The 18,473-nt window shown below is 38.0% G+C and overlaps 2 protein-coding genes across 2 annotated transcripts; one reads left to right on the top strand and one right to left on the bottom strand.

Moving 5' to 3' along the window:
* Positions 1-1,877: 1,877 nt before the first annotated feature.
* On the bottom strand, positions 1,878-4,707 carry LOC126417058 (ornithine decarboxylase 1-like). The gene is made up of 8 exons (XM_050084951.1): positions 4,618-4,707; positions 4,380-4,476; positions 4,091-4,167; positions 3,784-3,956; positions 3,379-3,676; positions 2,555-2,806; positions 2,234-2,442; positions 1,878-2,112 (listed from the first exon to the last, which is right to left on the bottom strand). The coding sequence occupies exons 1-8, from the start codon at positions 4,705-4,707 to the stop codon at positions 1,878-1,880; spliced, it is 1,431 nt and encodes a 476-aa protein (XP_049940908.1).
* A 5,137-nt stretch (positions 4,708-9,844) lies between these two features.
* LOC126416641 (THAP domain-containing protein 1-like) lies at positions 9,845-11,129 on the top strand. The gene is made up of 3 exons (XM_050084430.1): positions 9,845-10,119; positions 10,244-10,536; positions 10,653-11,129. The coding sequence occupies exons 1-3, from the start codon at positions 10,049-10,051 to the stop codon at positions 10,907-10,909; spliced, it is 621 nt and encodes a 206-aa protein (XP_049940387.1). The 5' UTR covers positions 9,845-10,048; the 3' UTR covers positions 10,910-11,129.
* Positions 11,130-18,473: the final 7,344 nt, after the last annotated feature.

Below are 18,473 nucleotides of genomic sequence, written 5' to 3'. Positions count from 1 at the left end.
AGATGTACCACTTTCAATTGATCTTCAGTGTATATCAGCGTTGTAATTACAGACAGAGCGAACATACCCAAAGAGTATGGTCAGGTCTACCGCACATGTTTAATTTTAATCAGAATAATAAATACATATTCGCTCTTGTTTTGTTCCACGGTAGTCATTGTGCTTTTCATTTTTAGTAAAAGTTGGCTTAATTACTCCGTTTCTGCCTGGTGCTAGCATCTGTAACGAAATTTATCGTCTTTCTTACGCCCCCAAATGGAGCAAATTGCTACGAGTGAAACCTTTAGCTGCTGTTTCTGCGATTCTCGAGGGACCAATCACACACGATACAAGGTAGTCTTAGTGTCACGCTCAGCTTACTCGAATAGAGCTGGTGAACACGTCATTTTGACTTAACTTCCGAGTCTCCGGAGCCGCACAGGGCTTAGGTTCGTGACCATGCCTTGGCTGTCTCATACACGTTGGCCCGGGCGACCAACCCGGTTAATGGCTGGCGCACTATCTCAATATATTGGCTGCATTATTCCAGTTAAAGGCAATACAATACATATTACAATTTTCTTAACTTTCAGCAGTTCCATTTCTTTGATTCTTTGTTTGGCATTGTGTTGTCACTATCATTACTCACTACAAAAATTCTTCAGATTTTAAGGCTTCTTTTGAAGTCTTTAGCGTTAATACAGAAGCACTTTGTTAGCTACTTGCTATCATTGTTCTCAGGAATATGTTATGGAATACTGCTTTTTTATGACGAGAAATTTCCTCAAGTAATAACTTTGCTTTACTTCCATACATTATCAATTTTCTCAGAAGAATATATAATGCCACTTGTTAATGGTTTTGGTCTACCTCCATATGGTACTCATTAGGTTATAATGGAGTAAATGCAAAATATAACAAATGTTTGTTTAAATAATACGATTTATTATAAAATACGGTACATAAAAAATTACAAAATCAAGCGAAGATGCTGCCTCCTCACTTATTCAACCACAGCAACACCTTCCAAATGAAATCAACTGGTTCCACATCTCATGTTATCTCACCCAAATATCAGTGGAGACAAATGAATTTCCTAGTGCATTTGGTAGTTACGAAACATTATTGGTTTGTTAAAAGTATAACATTTACGAAGAATTGAACTAGTTCTAGAACAAAGTTTCAACCATTTGACAATGCTATTATGGTGATATTTCCTCACATAACTAGCTAAGAAAAACTGTCTCCAAGGAAACTGTAGTTAAAGGAACATCTTTACATAGAGTTGTTTCATTCAACTGCACCCAAGTTTTCATGTGAATAGTTTCATTAAACTGAAATTTTGGTGTATTATACATAACAAAATAGCATTTGCCATAAATCGTACCATATACCTCAGAAACAGATCTTTGTTAATTTGTTCTGCTTCCAGTAACGCAGATGCTATTCATGTGTTGAGCGTACAACAGAATTCTCTAATTAGGCTTGAATAAATACAATTTACGCTTTTGCAGTGAGATATCTACAGACAGTTGAGTGCCCGAAATAGCTTTGGAGAAACCTTGATAGTTTAAATTATTCTGAGATTCATGTTTTGGTCCCTTAATCAAATTTCAGGCACTGAGCTGCAGTACACTAAAGAATTTTAATGAATATCTGCCTTCCCTGTCACACCTAACTTAACAAAACCTAACTTACATAGGTGTTGTGTTGTATCCCTGCCATGAATGACAGTTTGTCACTTGATACATTGTCTTATACGCAACGAGACGCTGACACAGAAGAAACAGACAATTACTGGAGAAAACGGCATAGTTGTTTTCGATAAGGAAGAAGTACAATAACACAAGGCATTATCATGTACTGTCACTGAGGTGCAGACATACTTCCATTTGTTCCTAATTAACTTGTCCCATCTGAAGGAATGGATATATGATGCTTGAGCCCACAGTTGAATGTGACGTGTGATCTTCCACAATCTCATCATCAGAAGATGAAACAGGTGTGTGAACTTCATCCCACTCATCAATGTTGCCTTGACCATCTATGGATAGACCCAGGTGTAGATTTGCTGGTGTGTTTCCAATAACAAAATGATTCTCCGTCATGGGTAGTCGGTCTTTGAGTAGCAGCCTGTATGGATTTTCAGAAACAATAAGTAAGGTTACAATAACAAATGAATTTTGCAACGTATTTAGATATTTTGAATCTTTACAACGACCGTCAGATTCTGGAAAAGAAAAACCTTACTTACCAGCCTTGGACGTCAATCACAGTATGCACTTTGGGAACAGGGAAGCCATTGAATGGAGACGCCACAGGCAGTGTGTAAGCACCCATATTCTCAAAAATCAACCAGTCTCCTATATCCAACTCTGGCAGCAAAGTAGACTCAACTATTTGATCCAGACCATCACAAGTTGGTCCCCAGACAGAACACTGACGCATTTCAAGTCCAGCGTCCTATAAAAGAAACATTGCGTGTTAGAGCAATGATCACTTTTCCTTTCATTTCTTAATTATGTCGGTGTTATATGGCATATGAGAAAAAATACACGAACGTTGTCTGACTTACTTTGAGAGGCACTGGTGTCACTTTCATGTGATCATAGAGAATGCAATTAAAACTGCCGTACACTCCATCATTTACATAGTACATGACTGATGTGATGGACCCATCCTTTGGGTTGATAAGATCTCTCTTGGAGTGAACATTTGTAGCAAGAGTATAAGCTGAGGCAACATAATAACGTCCTGGTTCGGCAATTATGTGAACATCTGGTTCAGGAAAGAACTCTCCGAGGGCACTGTTCACCACTTCTGCAATCTGGAAATACGGAAATAACCTTGAGATAAGGCATTTTGTAGAAAATAAAGTAATGAATTATGCAGCAAGTGAGCAGGAAGCAATATAGGATGCTAACAATGTGATAATATTTCATTATTTTGATTCAAGTTACCAAAATAACGACACTAATGCCAGACTTCCCCTTGAAAACCCGTTAATAGTATACCTGCAGTAACGTGACAGACTTAACTATCTCTCAACGTCACTAGCTACTATAAAATGGAACCAGCATTCCAGCTCCCCAGAAATGTATACCATAAGTGTGAAGATAAATGGGTCCAAAGGAAGTGTTAGTTGGCTGTAAAAACTAAGGAAATTAAAACAAAGGTGAAGTAATGGTCTTAGTAAAGATAATATATATTTAATATTGCTACATTAAAGTAAAAACTGAGTACTTATTGCCATTAGGTCATAAATTCTGAGGGATGAAAAGAGTTGAAAGATAGTTAAATTCCTCAAAAAAGTGAAGAAAGTTAACACTACCAGTATGGAGTCAGAAATGCTAGTTTGTGTAGCATCGTAAAAAGAGAGCTAAGAATTCCTGACATTACCTTGTCTAATTGGGCACCCTTGTTGCCAGGATAGCCACCACCAAGATCAAGTAAACTCATGGAGAACCCAAGAGCAGACCCCAGATCAAAAAGTCTTCGAGCGGCAGAAATGGCTTTGTAGAATACTGGTGGATCGTCACAGCCAGAGCCGACGTGGAAACTGATGCCCACAATGTCTAGGTCCAATGACTGAGCCAGTTTCATAAGCCGTGGTGCATCGGAGTCTGGGTCACATCCAAACTTATTCCCCAACTGGCACTGAGCGACGGCAGCATCATACCGGATACGTAGCACCAGCCTAAAACATAGTTGAGAAGGAAAATGTTGTTACCGAATATGTTATGCAAGGGAGAGATCTACGTATCCATAAATATGGAAAGTAGATTCTGATTTCCATTTACTCACTTGGCAGTAGGAAATAGGGTCTTGACTTTGTAGAGCTCACAGTCACTGTCAAAAGTCATCAGATCAACACCTACAGCCGCTGCATGACGAATGTGCGATGCAGGTTTTGCAGGATTTGCAAAAATAATATGGCTTGGGTCGACACCAACAGAGAGAACTCTGTCAATTTCCGCCTGTAACAAAGTAATACGAATTTACTGAAAAGTGTTTTGTATGTTTGTCGTATATTGTATTGTGTCCTCTATACACTCAGTAATGCAAAATAAGTTCCTGTCTTTTAACAGAAATGATAGAAATGTACACTCACCTTTGAAGCACAATCAAAGCAAGTTCCAAGTGCAGCCAGAACCTCAATCACAGTGAGGCTATCGTTGCATTTCACCGCTGCAAAAATAATGGGAGTAAGTAACTGTGTTAACCATAATTATTCTATACTGGCTAATAACAGGAGAAAGCTTTTTCATGGGACAGCTGTAGTTGATGTGGGTGATATCTCTCATACTTTGAAAATTACATTCTTCACAGAAATTGATTTCAGTCTTAACCTAGATAATACACAGTCCTACGGCTACTGTTGCTGAGAAGTGGAAACATACCATAGTATGGCTGGACTCTTGGCATTTTGATTTTCCATTCCTTGTGTTTGCTTATTACGTCGCCAATGTCACAGACGTAGAATGCTTCTTCTTGGACCTAGGACAAAAGTTATTCCATGTGTGAGAAGGGGATTGACATAAAGAGCTTCCGAGTCAATGACATGTCTATTGAAACGGACGTATCAAAGTTCATTGAATCACGAGCTATTTATGACAGTTAAAAGGCATCTGTACTTACTCCTGACTCTGCAATGTCCTTTATGACGCTCCAGGCGTTTGAACTGGCATCCATGACATGAATTCGTTCATCAAGTTTGCCCAGCTGCATGATGGATGTTGTTTGAATCAGTGGTAGATGATACTTGAGAGAAGGTATGATCAATCAGTATTTGAGTTTAAGAAACCTGGTTGGAATAAGCGGACTGTAAAGAGAGAGAAAATCAATAGACTGCCATGTACTGAAATAATTAATTTGGATAGACACGTCTCATTGACTTATTCAAAATAAAGAGGTATTTGTATTCTATCTACCAAAAATTAATGTAATTTCACAAGGAGTGTTTTTATCATTACTGCACCACACAAAGCAAAAAGGATGTGTAACAGTATTCAGCAATGATGTAAAATACTTACGAAGCAGCTCTCAGTTAGATTCAGTCAATTTGTACTTGAAGGCAGAATAAATTAGAAGAGAGATTCCTTTTGGCCTGTCAGAGGAGTGGTACCCAAGGCGGTTCACCGTTTAGGTACAGTCTGCAGCTGGATTTGTATAAGAAAAAACCTGCAGCTGGGTCCAGACGCAGTTGATCACAGGTTACAGCACCCTGTGAAAGACCCATTAAATCAGTGTGTCTTCTGCATCACAACACTCTACCAGCTCCATAGTAATGTTACCATACGTATGTTAATATCATTGCTATAGGAAACTCTAAACACTTAGAAAAATCTCAAAAGTTAAGGCATTAACCTAAAGCAACCAAGAGAGAGAGCTTGAATGGATTGTTGTTGATATAAAATGTATACCGGTATATGGCGATTAAATGTATGTATTGCTATCTAATATCTCCTTCAGTGGTGCCATCGAAAAATGCAGTATCTCTTGATAAAGGGTGCCTTGTTAGTTGGCGCATTCTTCATGAGGATGTAAGCTTTTACCAATGTCTTTAGAGTAGTTGTTAGTTTAACGTCACTTACCTCATTAATGTGCAGCCCAGGTTGCACACTCAAAGCTCTTGAGCACATTCACTAAGGCCGTTCACTATACTTCCCATACACCAGCCAACTGGTGTAGATTACGATATTCTGGTCACTAGCGCTCAAAGTATGGTCGCCAAACCACACTGCGTCCTTCACGAAGTTCTCTTGGACTCTCGGCGTAAGGTGTCTTTTAGCTGGGCGAAAATAAATTCGCTCCCACGACGTTCCGCTTTTGATGTCCGTATGTGGACTCTGGTGATCTCGGAAGACCAAAGGTGAGCTTATATACTCTGGAGAACATGCCAGGGGCCGTGGGGAACAAATCTTATCAATTACGTGGAGTTACTGGCCAAGAATGGGCTCGTGTGACGTTCTTCCCCCTCTCCACAGGTGGCCTCACTTCTGTATGATACTGTCACTATTTTTACCCGATGACACCTTCCCTCTACGTGATAATTAATGGAAGAGATTCCTATCTCTTCCATCAAGAGCGTTAAGTAGCTGATAGGTTGGTGATAAATGTTGTCTGATCACGTTACCGTTGCATAACTACTAAAGGTCGCACTGACACCTCTATTCCGAGGTCATTTTAGCAGTGCTACAATCTCCGGAAGAGGTTGAATTCTCAATTACGGGTGCTTGCATCGAAATGTGAAATCTGTGTGTTCAGGACAGTCTTGAATTATTGCACCTGTAAAATGCTTTTTTACTGTCGTTACGAAGCTGGAACTTCATGTGAACCATTAAGACAGCAAACTCGCGGATGGTATGTAAATGTGTATGTGAATAGCTGCATGAGATGACGATTTCCTCGCAATAATTGACAGTATTGCTGCGTTGTTGCGCTGCTTGGGGACCACAGTCTAACACATATACACGGTGTGCAGACGTTTGTCGTAGTATTGTTGTGATTTCTGTGGTTTCCGCAGTACAACAGACAGATCTGTGCTCAAGTATCAAGTCCAGTAAACGATTTTATTCTTCCTTGCAACAGTAGCGAATATTTTGAAAATAAGTGGGTATCCACAATGTCAATTCAAACGTGCATGCGTTACAGCATTTGTGGAAGAAATCGAGTCCGAAAATGATAGTGGCAATTATGTCCTATTCTAATCGAATCTTCGCGCTCTTTTTATTCTTCTATAAACCTTACATATTGTCGTGTACATTAATTCGTGAATGCGTTCTCGCACTCATCGCACACAAACAGAATGTATGGGTGCGCACTGTATGTAAAACTAAGAACATTCATCAATCATGCTGCAGTAATTAAAGTACCTTTAAATGAATTTTGGACTTACCTGCAAATTACGGTAGAATTTGTACTCTGTTTGAAAGTCTGTTACTTTCCACATAATTTACAAATTCTGTGAAGCACGGACTCAAGACCTTATGCGTATGATAAATAGTGACAATGAAAAAACAGCTTTTATTTCAATCTGGAATAATTTTGTAAATTTGAATAGCACAATTTGTACTGAAAAAATTGATGTTCTTACTCTTTCGTTCTGAAAAGTTTCATCTTTGCCTGGTATCACGTTGATGAATATTCGTTTTTATTTAATCTTTTAAACTGTTCTCACATGTTTACAAATTTCTAGTATCTAAATACAGAACGATGGGAAGGCTGAAGGCGTCACAAAGAAGGGTCTGCAGGAGTCCGTTTAGCGAACATACTACTTTTCTTTTGTCTGGGTCAAAAAGATGACTGCCTGATGGGTTATTGCCTCAGAATATAATTCATTATTTGTGGACAAAGCAAACGGGTACCCACCGAGCGGCAGGAGAAAGGGAGCTGTCCTACAAAATCACAAAGGGCCCACAAAACAGACGCACGTACTAGTATTAATAAAGTACCAGTTACAAGAAAGCAAGAATAGATAATGGGTGTTACCTGGTACCAAGTAAGTACCCAGAGCCATTTGTTGTTAGATCTATAAACTAATTTTTTATTCATGACGAAACTAGTAAGAGCCTTTCGTCCTCATCCCTCCCTGGTTACTGTTAATTTTTTTTAAAAAAAGGTTTGTGTAATATTCAAATAGGTCCACTGTTTGATACTTGTGCAAACATGACTTGAAAAATTATTTGTATGATTTAGGCAAGTCTGGGTGTTAAAAATAAGTTTAATAAACCATGCGGAATTATTGTTAACATAAATGAACATGTTTTACGGTTGTGTACCGATAACGTACTCTGTGGGAACAAAATTTAAAATTTACGTGTTAACTTACTTTGAATGATAATGTGTGCAATAATTTGTTTTGCGTTGAACAAAATAAAATCCAACGCAATAATGTACTAAGCAACTGAATGTATAAAAAACATTAGACAAACCGAAGCCTCCTCACTTTCGCTTGCGCAAAATCTTTCACTCAATCTGCGTAATTTAAATTCTCTGTAGTCTCGTGTTCGACATATATAGCTGCAAGTTCACTCAAACAAGTTTGGCTCACCGTTGATCTGAGATATGTTTTTATCAATTTTAGCTTTGAGAAACTTCTGTCTCCGATCGGAATGGTCACTGGGAGTGTGGAATGCGCCAAATCATCTTCAGCCCGTAAAAAGTGCATCACTTCTTTGTATCGCCTCAACTTATCATCAATTTTTATGTGCTACAAAAATAAAGAGATTAAGTTGCTTTTATAGTTTTCTTATATTTTTGTGTTAAAATGTCGTAGACATGTGACACCTGATGGTCGAGAAAAGCTGTCCCCTATCAAGTCAGCGAGTTTGCAACGCCCAACCGACTGCTGAAGCGCGGCGTGCGGCGAAGATAACAACTACGATGCAACTGGCCGCTACGAACGTTTGCCGGCAATTGCAAAGAAGAAACAGTTATTGTTAAAAGGAGAATTAACGTGATATGTTCGTTTGCAGAGAATGGTTCGACTTCTCCTTTTAGAATTTTAGCAGCAGTATCCGAGTATTGTTCGAGTAGTGAGCCTCGAGAGAGATTATTTCAAGGGCGTGATGAGATCGACTCACACGTACGATACGTGAACCAGTCTGCAACGGAGATAGAACTCAAGTATATTCAAAGTAGTTGTAAGTCGTTTAGAAGGGTAATTTGGGAAAATTATCGGCGTATGTAGAAAGTCATAATTTCGCCGATTTTGGTAAAGTGTAGACTCACCAGGTATAGGAAAAGCTCCAATTTATTGAAGTGTGAGATCAGTTTCTCCGAGTTGCGAGCAACGGTGTGTTTTGCTGCTTAATAGTTACGCGATGGTAGACGCACCGTGTTTCAATATGTGATGAGATTTTCCGTTGGATGGTGTATGAGAAGAGACCTGTGCGAAGTCCTTTAGTTATTATATGGTTGAGGATTAAAGCACGCACTAAAGGATAGTAACGTTGCATTGTATTATTGTGGCTGTATAGATGTACGCAAGAACTAAGGAATAGTGACTTAGAGATATTTGGTTAGGATTTAATGTGTGACTTCGGCGTTAGCGTCGCAATATAGTAAATTCCAGAAATCTCATTCGACGCTCTGAATCTATAGTCTACATTAAAGAGAATGGTCATCCTAAGTAATAGTTATTTATTGAGAAACAGTCGTAGTTTATTGATAATTTGATGGCTTTCCCCCTTGTCCCTAAATAAAAAATCAAGGACCATTTAAAAGACAACACGCTAATTCTCTCTGAAAGAGATAATCGAGTGTGGTGTTTTGAGTTTTAAACATTGGTGAGTCGCTAAAGTCGATGCCTGAAGTGGTTGAACTTCGATTATTTGAAGTTCATAGAGCGAAAAAGTGGTGGTGACACTCAGGTTTTTGTTTTATTTTTTGTATAACATTTCCGCTTACTGAGGTTTCGACTAGAAGACCATCAATCGTAAAATAAAATGCTGATTTGTGCCTTTAAATGATTTAATTGTAGGAAATAAAGAAAACGGCTTTAAGCTGAAAAAGTTAGTACCCGACTTGTCCTTTATCCCCAAACTGTTACAAGGAAAAATAGTCAAAGGCTTATTTGAAAGCAGATTAACCTCTGGAATATATCTTTTCGGAAAAAGTAAATTCAAAGACCAATAAAGTAAAAGACTGGAATATTGGTAAAAGTAAAGTTTAGAAAATTAAGAAGCAGGAATTGTATTTCTTAATTTTTAGGCAGGGAAAGCAAGTTTGCGTGTTATGGAAAAGTGATTAATTATAAATGAAAAGTTATTCCATTTAATTCTAAAAGGCTGAGATTAACGAAATAATTTATTAAATAGAGTCAAGGATATTGTTGTAACAAGGCGCTACTTGTAGAGCAACGAGTTAAAATTTCATAGAGTGGCTGAGATACTAGTTACAGCGCTCCTAGCGGCAACCAACGCTACCTCGGCCGCCATGTTCTCCTTAGTCAAAACATTAGGAAAGCGTTACTGTTGTTTGTGTTGGAAGTGTGTCAGCTGTTGTGATATTACTGCAATATTTAACTTTTCTAGTTGACTTTTTTGTTACAAAATATAAAGTCAACATGCCTGCAGTGTGTTCAGCGTTCAACTGCACAAATCGCAGCGATAAGACAACAAATATTTCATATTATAAGTAAGTATATTAGTACCGAAATACGACACACGTTTTTTAATGTTTACTAAAGAGTCATTTGCATTGGAACTGTAATTATGCTTAAGACAAATGCAGGAAGTAATTTATTTATCGTTGATTACAGATTTCCTTTAAAAGATAAGGAAATTACAAAAAGATGGGTTATAAATATGAAGCGAGAAAACTGGTTTCCTACTACAGCCAGTTACCTCTGTTCAGCTCATTTTGAAGAGAAATATATGTACCACACAAATGTCCAGAGGCGCCTTTTGTCAAAACCAGTACCTGCTATCTTTACTATCTTTAACTTTCCATCACATTTACAAAAGCAAGATAAAGTATTACGACCACAACCCAGAAAGCGATCTTTCGACAATTTGCAAGATAGTGCTATTACAGTGACATCATTAGCACAAAGTAAGTCAATAATTTAATTTTACTCCGTGTTCTTATTACTTTGAATTACATACTTTCTATTATAATCTTATGGTGTGGCTCAGTTATAAACTTGTGATGTAACTACATTCTTTCAGTGCCTGTCGGACCCACATCTGTTTCTGCTGACCACAATTACTGTCTACCAAGCCCTAAGAAGTTGAAAACACAATATAACAGAGTACAAGCAGAGAATGTGCGACTAAAGAAGCGGATAAAGCAAATGAAGCAATTTAGTGTACGACACAAAAGAAGAATAGTGCAGTTACAGACTTTAGTTGCTGGTTTGAGAAGAAGGCTATGTAGTTCAGTTTCTGATATGTTAAACAGTGAACATGTAGTTGGTTTGTTGTAGGAGCTATTGGAACTTCAGTGCAGTGCTAAAGTATGCCATTATTCTCAGCAAATAAGGAAATTTGCCCTGACCCTACACTTTTATTCTGCCAAGGCATACAGCTACTTACGAAAATTTGTGAAATTACCCCACCCAAGAACGCTTCGACTTTGTTATTGAATTACTATGCTTGTGTTAACTACTTGTAACACATATTTCAAATAAATTCTCGTTCACAGTGTACTGGTTTTTGAGGCTTTGACTGTTTACTTTGAAATAGCGACAAAAATATCGCATTTCTGGCCCGTTACTGTTTCTAATAGTTAACCACAGCATGTTTAGAAGTTTCACCGTAATATTCTGGTGGTACCCGCTCTAATTGCATTAATTTATGGGCAACAAGTAACGTTATAGTGGATGGACAGACTTATTTGAGTTGTCTTGTAGTGTTATCTACATCGAAAAGTTTAGCCATATTTCGACAAAAACATCCCTTTTTGCTGTCAGTGTACACTGAAATCACTGCTGTCTATTGCTTGTTTTAGAAAAAATGAAGCTAGTATTGGCTATTTCAAGTAAGTCAAACGCAGTTACAAGAGGGCGGGACACAGCAGACGAATGCCTTGACTAAAGAAAACATGGCGGCCAGAACTTCAATTTGCTTCAAACATGGCGGACCTATAGCCACTCTATGAAATTTTAACTCGTTGTTGTAGAGGCTGCCGTTGACTGACAACGAAACATGAACAGTATAAAATTATATCTTTGCCTTGTGAACGTATTCTCAGATTTACGTAAATATTTAAAACGTTCACGCTGATTGGGTGTGTATACGATTATCCGTTGAAGCTTTACAAGTGAAGCAACCACAAGAGGCAATGGATAACGTATTCATCAGTTGTATACGAAAGCTGTCGTTTCTGGTACCTACGTCATAGAGAAAGTTTGGTTGTGTTGTCAGTAAGCTTCACTGTAGGTTGCTGTTATTGGTGACATAAATAACCACATCATTCCTACTCCCCGTAGACTCTTAACATGTCGTATTTTTTCTGGTGACTGATACTAGCTTTGGTGGTAGTTTATCTTTCGAAACTAGTGAACCCTGATAGATGCGTTGTTGTAATTAAAATACAAATAGTTATCACTGACCCGATTATATCACGAAAAGTGTTATTGTGTCCGTTCCTTAGTACATAGTGAATTCGTAGCGAGCTGTAGTTTGATTTATAGCGTGAGAAGCTGAATATCAAATCTTACGTGACGTCGTTGAGTTTGTATAGACGATTATGTCAAGTCACACAACAAAAATAAGGAAGCCAGGAAACACTATGTGACCCTTGAGAAGTTGTACAAATATGAAATAAAATCAGCTAAATGTAAATAAATGATGAATATGTTGCAGGCTCAAAAAATGCCTGTCAAGCAGCTTGGAATATAATAAAAAGTGAAATCAATATGAGTAAACAGGAAGCCACAGTGCCTATAGATTGCAACAACCTTAACGAGTATTTTATAAATTGTGCCAGCTCTCATTCTTCATTCTCTTCTTCTTCTTCTTTTGGTAAAAACAATTCTGATAATATTTCAGCTGCTGTAACCCTTCTTAATCAACAAGCACCAGCATCCAAGAAATTCTCTTGGTCAAAAATCACCTCCGACCACATTATCAAATCTATAAAGAAACTTAAAAACTCAAAAACAGTGGACTATTACGGACTTAGTAACAGGATTGTTAAACACATAGCCACTGCAATCTTAATTCCGCTAACATATCTGACGAATCACATACAAGAAGAAGGAGTATTCCCTGAATGTCTGAAAATGACAGTTACACTGCCAATCTATAAGAAAGGTGACAGAAAAATGCCAAAAAATTATAGACCTATATCAATAGTTTCCATTATATCAAAAGTAATAGAAAGCAATGGGGTACAATTAGCAAAAACAAACTATCAAAACTCAACACCCATGAAAGTAAAGAGAGGAATTCCACAAGGCTCAGTGCTTGGCCCTTTCCTGTTCATTGTTTAAATCAATGACTTCTCAAATTATTAGCCATGCAACAATGTACTGTATGCTGATGATATGACACTAATAACAGATGGAGAAAATCTGCAAGATGTCATGGAATACAACAAAGTAGTAACTGAAATGAGCAGTGACTTGTGCAGAGTCAATGTTTTATCAATAAACAAATTGAAAACTGAAGAAATTTACTTCACCCTGAAACCAATTGAACAGAATACAAAACATGTCAAGTTACTAGGTATACATATAGATCAAAAACTTACATGGGACATACACACAAATTATCTATGTGGCAAACTTGCTCCAACTCTCTTTCTATTACACAAGCTGAGACACGTTATCATTAAAAATACGCTAATCTCCACATACTTTGCTTTTTTCCATTCACAACTGCAATACGGGGTACTTCTTTGGGGTAACTCAGTGGGTTCAAGTACCATCTTCAAGTGGCAGAAGAAAGCAGTCAGGTGCATTATAGGACCAGCACCAAGACAAAGTTGCAAAAACCATTTTCAAGAACTAAAGATAATGACACTACCTAGAATATACATTTATAATTGTTTAACACATGTTAAAGAGAATGTAAATAACTTTAACTTAAGATCTGAAGTGCATGTTCATAATACTCGAAATAATAGTAACATAGACCTCCATATACAAGGCTGACATTGACATGAAAGAGCCATAAACCCTTTAGCTTAAAATTTTATAAGAAACTCCCAAAAGCTGTGAGCGAACTACCGATGAATAACTTTAAGCAGACAATAGAAGTGTGGCTCAAATGTACGCCATATTACTCACTTGATGAGTTTCTAAACAGTGACACAAAAGAGATATGCTACATGAAACAAATAACTGCCATGTGAATTATACATATATGTTTGTGACAGTAATGTACCAGCAAAGACTTTTTACATGGATACGTAAGATGTACCATAAATATATCTTGATACTATTGTATATTTAACTGTTATGATGTATTATTACTATTATTATTATTATTATTATTATTACTATTGTGAATGAATAATTGTGGTATTATCAGTATTACTTTAGCATGGTATCTGCTTGCCCTACACAGGTACAATTATGTACAATAATAATTATTGTAATTTTAAAAAAATGTATTGAACACACTGACGATGCCAGTTGTATGGAAAACATATTGAAAGGCAAATACAGATTCTACTCTATTCTATTCTACTTAAGTCGTTGAGTGCAGGCAAGGGCTTGTCAGAACAACTTATTGTAGTATTACAACAGTGAAGTACATTGACCGACGATGCTTTTCACCTACGTATTGTAGTGCTGACAGAGCTTGTCCATACAATATATCTCCGACGACTTAGTGATAACGAAAGCGGGGCGCAGTACAAGTGCCAGGACAATTCTTAGAGCAACGTTAACACTGCGGGAAGAGTTATGTCTTCCTATAAACTTCACATTTTGTTAGACCTATTCAGGGTTTCACCAACGTTGAAAGAACTTAAATTTTTCTCTCAACTCCAGTGCATCAACTTCTCTTGACTCGTTTTCTCGGAAACCGCTGCGAGGTTTCTACACTTTTCGTCCAGGCTACTGATAGTCGTCTTCTTCGGCTTGCCGATGTCGTACAGAAAACAAAATGATCGCAAAGAGACGTCAGCTGAGTGAATCTCTCGGCCAAATATGTGGTAACTGCGTCAAGAAAGATAATTACAGAATTCAATCTTGTAAAGTTTCGTTGGATTCTCTAACGTGTCATCCCCTCCTTTGTAAGTAAAGTGTCTTGACTTCTTGCTTTGTCGGCGGGGAACATTTATCCGCGGTAACGTTAGAACTCTTAGCTCTAATTCTGTGTCCAGTTCTTTGGAATCCATCAAGAAAGACGCAAACTTTTCTTCCGTACCACAGTTCTCAAAATATGATTTCGTATTTCCAAGCATTTCCACGGTCTCAGAGACATTTATGTCAATACTTTGAATACTACGCTGATGTGAAGCAGTACGTCGTATCACGTTACCAGAGAAATAAGAAAGGTGTAATTTGATTCGCAAGTGCCGTGGCTTCGTGAGCAGTACATGTCATCGAATTCTTCTCATACCTGAATAAGCGCGTGATGAACTCCTCCAATTTGAAACTTCAGGGGAGTAAGTGCATCGATACGGCTCTTCCTCTTCTGGATACCAGAATGCTTTCCCTTCATGTTTGCCCTTGGCCTCTCACATTACACAACGGGATTTCCTTTTATCTCCCAAGAACTTGAGTACGACCTGCATCAAAATGGAGCTTGAAGAACCAGGCATTGGAAGAAATCTCAGGGAATGCTCGCGAATTCGGACATCGCATACGCCTTCGAATCGTATCTCTCGGACGACGCTTACTACAACTGTCACCTGCTCTACTTCTGAAACAGCTGGTATTCAATCTAGAATGATACTTCATTAACAAAATGTTGTTGGTTATAGATGACCCAGTAAGATGGATTATTACGTTCTGTGAGTCTTTTCCAAGGTAATGGTGACCTTTGTTCTCCAATTGCTTTGTCCTGTGCAGGTGCCCCATCATCACAGCGTCGACCTTTCCGAATAATTCAACGAGTTTCAAGAAGTTTCCGTTGTCACGCTGAAAGGTTGTATCTGTACTTCCTCTTAAAGGCCCACACTGCTGACCCAAGACGTTTAGTATCGCTATAAAATGCTGAGGAACTTTTTTCCCATTCCGCTTTTAGTCGCCTTTGATGACGGGCGTTAGCAGTTGGTGAATTTTTCAGTCCTTCAGAAAACACCCGACATGCTTTTTGTGCTAATTGACATGCTCGGTAGACTCCACATTACTTTTGAGATAAGAAACAATGTGCCGCAGACACTTATACCGTTTTTTGCAAGTTTTACTATACATGATGAAAAGATTTTGCACCAAAAGCAGAGTACACCAAGCAAAGTCTATCTGCTTTTTTCTAGATTCTTCGAAAAACAACTGTAATACACAGGGTTGAAGCGCCAGTTGTCGCAAGTTTAGGACAATCTTCAGCTTAAAAATGCAGTCGGGAGGATCTCGCATGATCAAAGTCGTTAGAACGCAATCGTTAATCATTTCCGGCCATCTTCCAGCATGTCTTCAAGTTTAGTTTCGCCTTCAATCCTATCTTCGGCGGCGAATGCAGCAGCTGATGTTCCTCCCGTATTTTCCAACTCTGGTCACCTAATTTTAGTTCTGCCTGCTGAGTAGTTATCGGAGCTCCCTTCATAAACCAGATCTTCAGTTGATTGGACGCCTGTTGTACATCTCGTGGATGGTCCACTGTCAGTACTGCTTCTGTCTTCGGTGATCACAGGGGTGTTCTCGTCAGCTTTTGGGTGATGTCCCGAAGATGAAGACGTAGCTTCAGTAGTTGCACTAGTCTTCCTTCTGTGGCTCAGCATCCACCTTTCCACCTTCGATTCAGCTAGATCGTTCTCTCTTTGGCTTGAAATGTCGTTGTAATGCATCCTTTTGCATCTTATCGTCTTATTTCTCAAGCACGTGTCTCTTTCTGTACTCACTACCTGGCAGTCTTTTTCTTTAGTCGAAAATGCATCGAACCAACCTGTAAAGAAACATTGCGTGAAACTAACTGTTGTTGGCGATTTTTTAGTATTTATCTTCATTTGGCTTTCCTTTTCTCCACTTTGTCCATATCTTAAACTAAAAACTTAAAGACAAGTGGTTCGAATTAAAGAAATGATTAAGGCAGTTGTCTCGTGGAGCTGAGGAATCCTTTTCTTGTCCTACAATTCATTGACACTGTTTCACATTTCATCGAATCTACAGTATTTCCTTACCGGATTACTAATTAGGCCTTCTGAATTTTATGTAGACTGGGTTTCTTGCAATTTTCGGAAATCTTTTTTCTCTATTCAAAATCCTTAAACTCACACATTAGTAAATCACATCAGAGTATTATGAAACTTCATAATGTGAATTATTAATGACGTAAGAAGTTGAAATTTATACAAGAAGCGAGTTGAAGTACAGTAAACAAAACAAATAATTTGTTGATCCAGGAATTTAAATTTAAAATTCTACTTACGCAATCAGGTTGTTCAATGTGATTTTAGCATATATTACACCCAAACATGCAAGGATTTATGTTTTTTTTAATAAAATACTTTAAAAGAAATATTAAAGCTCTAACAAGTTATATTCTTGGTTGATTGGAAATAATCCAAACTATGAAATAATTTATTGTTGGCAAGGTTTTAAAGGTAAATCCACAGAAACGGGCGGATCATTCAGCATCGTTAACACCACATTTATTAATCATAATCTATACAAATAAAAATAGACTGCCGCACGTGTGAGACATCATCACCTGAGAACGGCTTGACCAATTTGGTTGATTTTTGTTTCTGTTATATTAGTAATTGAAGATGGTAATGGTGTTTTTGGTATGAACACGAAAATAAAAAGAAATTGCATTCGGTTTGACAGTTCTGCTGTCACATCTTTTCATAACAAAAAAAAAAATCAGTGTGACAGTTTTATACGTAACATGTAATAAAGGGTAAGAGAATTTACCGCAAATCTCGAAAAATTATTGACTGATTTACTTCCAATTTTCGCACGATACTCTAATGGATGTTTGGACAGACGTAGCCTACATATTTTTGTAATATATTACATATAGAAACATATACCGAATATATAGTGGGGAAACATTGTTACCAAAAATTTCGAAAAGGTCTTCACATATTTACTTCAAATTTTTACACGGTGTTCTACTGACCATTGAGATGGAAATGGACATAGAAATGGGGCAGGAGATGAACATAGAGAGGGGCGAGGAGGTTATGCACAGAAAGGTGGGGGAGGACCAGATGTACGAGGCAACTGAAAATTCAGCAAACTGCCGAAACGAATTCTGTATTTTTCAGTGGTAAAGAACGCAACAATAGCTAGAGTAGTTCTCTTAAAAATAAAGACAACAACTGACAAGATAGCTTCCTTAGGCTAACACCACACTAGGCGATTCTCTTCGCCGAAGTTAAACGATTTTTGTTGCACTGTAAATGGAACTCGTTGTTGCAAACTGAGGGTGCCACACAATGCGCTGAGATTGTCGTACCGTCGAGTTTCCGCGCGCGACTGTCGCTGCCGAATGGGCCTGGGCCTATTTTTAGTGTGGCAATAATCGTCGGCATCCCTGCCACACTGTGCTGTTCTCACTGCCAGTCGCGCAGCAGCCACTCAGATCTGTTTCGCCTGTGAGTGGTCATGTCCGACAAATCTGTAAACGACCTTCCAGTGGATCATTTGGACACTGAGTTGATAAAAAACTGAGGTGGACACATATAATCGTAAGATTATAAAGATTGTCTGTTAAAGACACAAGCATGGAAGAAGGTGTGAGCAGATAGTGTTGGGACAGAAGTGGAACTCGTTATCACTGGAGGGTCAAAATGCATTAGATACGATAATGTACGTACTAGCATATAAGTGCGTGCAAAGTTTGATAACAATCGGTGTAACTTTCATCTGGTCAGCTGCTATAAAAGAAACGTAATTTTTATTTTTTCTTCTCCATCTAATAGTCTAA

The sequence above is a fragment of the Schistocerca serialis genome, chromosome 8 (genome assembly GCF_023864345.2).
Source record: "Schistocerca serialis cubense isolate TAMUIC-IGC-003099 chromosome 8, iqSchSeri2.2, whole genome shotgun sequence".
NCBI lineage: Eukaryota > Metazoa > Arthropoda > Insecta > Orthoptera > Acrididae > Schistocerca > Schistocerca serialis.
The sequence above is the reverse complement of the archived record's forward strand: the minus strand, read 5'-3'. Positions and strand labels throughout refer to the sequence as shown.